This window comes from Habropoda laboriosa, unplaced genomic scaffold (assembly GCF_001263275.1).
Source record: "Habropoda laboriosa isolate 0110345459 unplaced genomic scaffold, ASM126327v1 scaffold61, whole genome shotgun sequence".
Taxonomy (NCBI): Eukaryota; Metazoa; Arthropoda; class Insecta; order Hymenoptera; family Apidae; genus Habropoda; species Habropoda laboriosa.
The window spans coordinates 1,516,629-1,522,754 of NW_017100203.1; the positions used below are offsets into that span (position 1 = coordinate 1,516,629).

At 30.5% G+C, this 6,126-nt stretch overlaps 1 protein-coding gene across 1 annotated transcript in view; it reads left to right on the forward strand.

Annotated features, from left to right (window-relative positions):
• Positions 1–6,126, forward strand: part of LOC108570538 (tricalbin-1-like) — a 27,657-nt gene that overhangs the window by 6,584 nt on the left and 14,947 nt on the right. Inside the window, exon 3 of the mRNA XM_017932412.1 lies at positions 3,888–4,138. Coding sequence (XP_017787901.1) covers positions 3,888–4,138 — 251 coding nt within the window. The remainder of the gene's footprint in view (positions 1–3,887; positions 4,139–6,126) is intronic.

The following is a 6,126-nucleotide window of genomic DNA, read 5'->3' on the forward strand; positions in this document are numbered from 1 at the left end:
TAAATTATAGAGATTATTAAAATATTTAAATTAAACTGTTTAATACCTTTTCTTATTCCGATTGTTGGTATTAATTGTAATTAAATCGTTACTGCATAACTGGACACTTTGGGACTTTCCTGATAAACAGAAGCTTCTGTTCTTATCGTTAATTATGGATGTTTTTCTTTTTTTTTATGGAAACAGAAAGAAAAATTAATAATTATCATCAATTTCATTGGAGGAATTCCTCTTACGAGTGGTCGTTTTGCGTTTCTCGTATTTTGTGCTAAAATACAAACATAAATCGAACGCGTTCAATTAATGAGATTCGTAGAATGTGCATAATGTGGTCTCGAATTTATGGATGCAAAGGAGAAATTATTGTCTACATGGGAGGTACAAGTATGTAATGCTTTCCGGTGTGGAAGTCGTGAGACTCGTTGAGCGATTTTTATCATCGCATTCTTTACATTGTCGACACTAAAGGGAGAAGAATAGATCTCCTTATTAAGGCGTGAATTATTCGAAGAAAAAGTACGAGTATCGCAGAAAGTCTTCATTCTTCACACAATGCAATTTATTGGGAAAAAATGAATTTTATCGAGTGACAAGGCAAAGATATACGAGAGAAACGAGCTTCGTTAAAATGCATTGAAGTTTCGATGAAAAGATCTTTAAACCTCTTCATTTAAATTTCGTGGTAATTGTTTCACTTTTTAGTGAAATTTATATTTGAAATAACGAGTATTTTTCGTCATTTTTAAATACACTGTAGAAAACGATTGCAATATCTCGTTAGGTTTCAACGAAAATCCAGGAAAAACCAGAATATTGAAATCATTTTATAAACAAACAAATCTTGCACTTAAAAAGATTCTATCATTAATTTATTCAATTAATACGACTTTGCACTGTTTTGTAGTTTTTTAACTGTAAACGAGTCACCCTTCATGGAATCACGTTTTTTAAACTCATTTGTCATTTGCATACAGAAAATTGTTTCAAAACTTGTCTAAAATCTACTTATGTATCAGGCCATTCCATAAATTCGAGTCGAATTTTATAATTTAGATCAATATTTCCAACGAACCTTTAAATTTGATTTAAAAAACGTAAGCGCTTTCTCATTCCACAAATTTTTCTTATTTTTTTTTTTTTTTTGGTAAGGACATTATATCATCGCTATAGAATTTCCTTGGATTTTCATTAAAATATTTTTTGCTTTCTTAACTTATGGGATCACCTATGCAGAAAGCACTTGACACGGCTTAAGAACGAAAAAAGAAAATGTGGAAAAGATATTTCGCTTCTAAAAAAATATGGAAAAGATATTTCGCTTCTAAAAGAATATGGAAAATAATTTCCCTTCAAATCACGACGATCCGGGCGGTTCTTAAAAAATTTACAAGGGTTAAAATGGTACAAAGGCAAGGTGCATCTGAGAGGAATCAAAATTAAATTAGAAAGCAATGTAACGCGACGTTTGTCAGAGATCTGGTACACTTTCAGAAATTTGGAATATTATTCTCATGGTGGTTTTACACTGCGCGGTCTCATTACCGTGTGGTACAAACGTTGCTCACGGCGCCATGCAAATTATTGAAACGCAAGTTTACCATTTGTCGCGCCGTAAATGGTGAATATACCGAATATCTTAAGGTTTCACCTCAAACTACCAGGTACTTTACTATCAAACTCGATCCCTTAGCACCGAACAACTTTCTAATTAGTGAAATGTTACGTTCTTGACTGGACAGGTAGTATTGCTATTGCGTAAATGCACGATATGAGACAAGGGACAACGATGCGTTTTTCTTTATGGTCTTGAAATGTGAAATTTATCGAGCGAGATCGAATGATATGCAAGTAGGTTACACATGAATGGTTTGTAGCAAAACCAGTCCATGTTAATTGGCTCAAATTATTATTATTTTTTTTTTTTTTAGCACATCTTATACATAAAGTGTCACAGAGTGTTCTTTTCTTTTTTCCTCTCTGAAATCATTGAAAATATCAAGAAAGTTTTCCTTCTGTAGTTTGTACAGTGTATTGAGATGAGAATATTTCTCAGTAAGGACATTCGAAGGCTGCAATTGTTAATGAAAAATTATTTTTTCATGGAGATAAAAATATTTCTCAATAAGGAAATTCGAAGGTTGTAATTGTTAATGAAAAATTATTTTCATCTTTTTCAAGGTATTTGAAATACTGGGATAATTTTAGAAAAATTTATTTAGAAAAATATGGTTTTATCAAAATTTTGAGCATTTGTAATATGGTAATTGAAATGATTTTTTTATTAACACTCCTGGTTTTCGAATTTTTGTGTCGAAAAATGTTTCTGGTATAAATCTTCCGTTACGAGAAATATGGAAAAGTGTTTTTAGTAAATATCGTTACGTTAAACAAAACTTATCAAGGAATGTAAAAATTTGCATACCAGTCCATTTAAAAAAAAGTCGACCAGACTCCTCTTTGACACCCCTGGCCTCCTTTAGTATTTTTATCTGTTATTTAGAATGTTCCAACAAATCGACAAACTTCAGAAAGAATTCCTCCTTATTGCCTTCGATATTTTCGAAGAAAATATTATATCATTTTTCTTGGTCAACAATGTTTTATAGAAAAGTATTTTCAACAAATAGGTAGATACTATTCTTTTTTTGATAAATAGTTTTATTTTCTTTTATTACAGATAAAAGTACGTAGCTCAATACATTACATTTTAATTTTAATTTTAGTTAAATTTAATTTTTTAATTTCTTTTATTACACTTTAATACATCTGAATTTAAAGAAAGACAAACAAACGTTTACACTAACTACTCTCGTTCGTTTGTTAATGAACAAAATACTTCAGGTCTGTTTTACCCGTGCTACTTGCAGAAACGCAGAACACGTGAAACTTTTTAATTCGAATCAATTACGTTTATTCATGCAACTTAATCTGATCATTCTGAGGTTAATGACGTTCCCCGTGACGCCAGAGAAACTTCTTCGATGTACTGGGCACGCGATGTTGCATGAGTATACACGAATCATGTCCTATATCCTAGCCAGATGAAGGAGTAATGGCTTTTATTGTATACAACTTCTGTATAATTTGGTTTTTCACGAAAGAGACTGTAGCGTGTTTTCTTAAAAAAGAAAAATTTAGCAATCGATACGTTTCCAAGAGTAGGTTTGATATAGTTAGAACAAGTGCATATTTATACACGCATTTTACAACGCTACGGAAGTCGATGAAATTCTGTGAAGAATAATGAAGAAATATAAAAAATTTTCTTTAAATTAACGAACACACTTTTGCAGAGAAATTTGTACATTATTTTCAATTTCTATACTCACCTTCCATCTATTCTCTTCTCTTCTATTCTATCCATCTTATATTTATCATATTTAATTACACAAAAGGGGATAAATTTCAGGAAAATTTAAGTAGATAATACTTACTAAGTACAATCTTCTAAACTCATCAAGTGTCTTACTTTATTTTATAAGAAATAAAAGTGTAGGCAGTATAATACCCAATGACCTATAAAATTTTACCTCTCTGACCTATAGACTAAAGGTTCTCCTAAGAGAGGACACAATTTCTTTCAAACGAGTAATAGCAATTTTTGTGACATTTTTAATAAAACGCAATCCCCTTTTAGATGAAAATGTATAAATACATTTTGATATTCTATTTTTAACCCTTTCACCACTATTGGCGCCTATGGCATTTTGAAAATTTTCTCGCAAATATACTGTTGAAGCCTTTTTATGCGCTTCCACGTTGATTGATTAAATTGAATTTTAAAACGGTACGGCGATAATAAGAAATTTTGCAGCCGTGGTTGAAAATTTACCGTTAGTCACCCGCGTTACGAAAAGGTTAATACGAATGATTATTTCTTCTTGCAGAAGGACGCAGAAGCCATTCGTGATGCGCTGTATCTTAGTGCTGCCTTTGGAATCGCATGGATAATAGGTGCAGCAGGTTTATCATTAGCATGGCTGTTGATAGTATTAACGTTGGCAGTTCCGATACTCAAAACAAGAAGATCTCGTTTTCTTCAGTCATCACTTCAACATGAATTAGCCAGGCTACGTCGAAGAAAAGCTCTGTATAAAGACGAAACCGCTGAATGGCTAAGTTTACTGCTCAACAAATGGTAATTATCTATTTGACATTATTATTTGCAGTAATTTTCGTATCTTCTTGTATACCAGTTACAGATACCTTTTCAATATGAAAGTATCATAAAATAAACATTTTAACAGCAAATAATATTAATTATTATATGCTTACGTATTAAAGATTCTTTGAATATCATATTAAATTACAAATTTACGAAAAAAGTGCAATATCTTCTACCAAAACTACTGTCTACATATTTCTCTTCTTTTTTAAAGATAAATTACACGTCACACATTAAAAATGTAACGCTAAACAATTTGCATACTTTGTCCTTAAACGAAGAATTAAAGATATCGACACAACAGTCATATAATGAAGTTGTACAAGTGATTCAATTAATACACTTTAAACATACGAGGTGTAATGTATTACATTCATAAAGACTACGATTAAAACGACAGAATTTTTTTTTCAATTTTTTACAGGTAAAACTTAAATTGAAAATCATACGTATGATTGTGGCTGAATAAATAATTAACTTCTAGCTATAAATTTGCACGGAAAAAGAAAACAAAAAAGTCACGTGTTTTTTAAAAAGTCTGTACGTCAAATGCACCCATATTCTTCTTATTATAAATATCCAATTTGTATGATATCCTGAATGAAAAATAGATCTTTACATGTTATTTTCGAATTACTTCAAGTTGTATTCGATTTTTATTATCAGAAATTCAAATGACGCAAAAATTTTGTTAAAGGTGTTTCAAGATTTAACGAAAAATATTTCAACTTAGTTTCGGTCCTTACTGATAATCATTTTGTGACCAATTGGTAATAACCGCGTGACTATTAATACTTCGAATGTACCTTGTAGGTGAACGAACGTTGTTCAAGAATCAATAGTATGTAGGTATTTGTAAACATTCCACATTCCTGGAGTGTATAACCGTTGCCTTTCACGTTTCACTGGTACTTTACTGTATACACAGTGACGAGCAAGAGTGTAAATACGTGGCTTTAGTTTCACAAAGGGACCTATAATGCTACAAATTTTTGAAATGGTCGATTACAATTAAACGATGAAAAAGACGAAACGAATGTATAATAATATAGAAAATCTAATCCTTCGGTTTAATTTACAATAACGGTATAGAAAATAGGATAAAAATAATAGGATAAAAATAGAAAAATTAACAGTATATAGAATTTTTTAAAAATAATTATGTGATTTAATTTTTATTGTTTTCACACTTCGGTTGAGGCAGAAGAATTAGCAATATTGAACAACAGATAAGATTTTCATGTATGTATACTTACATGAAGCGTGATAAATCGAAAAGGAAGGAAGTACAGTATTTTTGTATTTTACGATTATTACCTATTCACGTATATTATTTGCACAATGATAATTAAAAGTATACGTACTCTTTCCGGTGTACTTAAATATTTCCCTCTGCAAAAATTCTCTCTCAAATGTCAATTCAATTTCCCTGTAAAAAATGTATTGATTTGTTAATTGAAATTAATTAAATGAAAATTTACGATGTATTCTGGAATTCTTTTTACTGGAAAACTGGAAATCGACGAACAATTTATGTAAATAATTGTAAAAAAAATATTTCACAGTTCATAAACTTCGCAGATGTCCCATTTAATATGCACAAAGTCGACAATTTCTCTCGTTTGGCGTGTCCCAAACGGCCAATCACGAAATTACAGTATCAAAATTTCATGAACCTTCCTATCGTGCGCTGATTTAAACGATAAAAAGATTAAATTTATTATAAATTTATAATAAATTTATTAAAAGATTATTAAAAGATTAAAACGATATTTCTTCGTCCAGCGTATCTTGCTAAATGAAATTTGCGATAAAATCATGGGATTTCTAATCAGATCAAATGTTTGATAGGCACTTCATTTACATAGCTATCTTTATACATCGCACATGTAATTTCCATTAGAATTTCTTTATAGCACAACACAATTTTTCGCTTTTCCATACTTTCCTTTTGCTGTCCA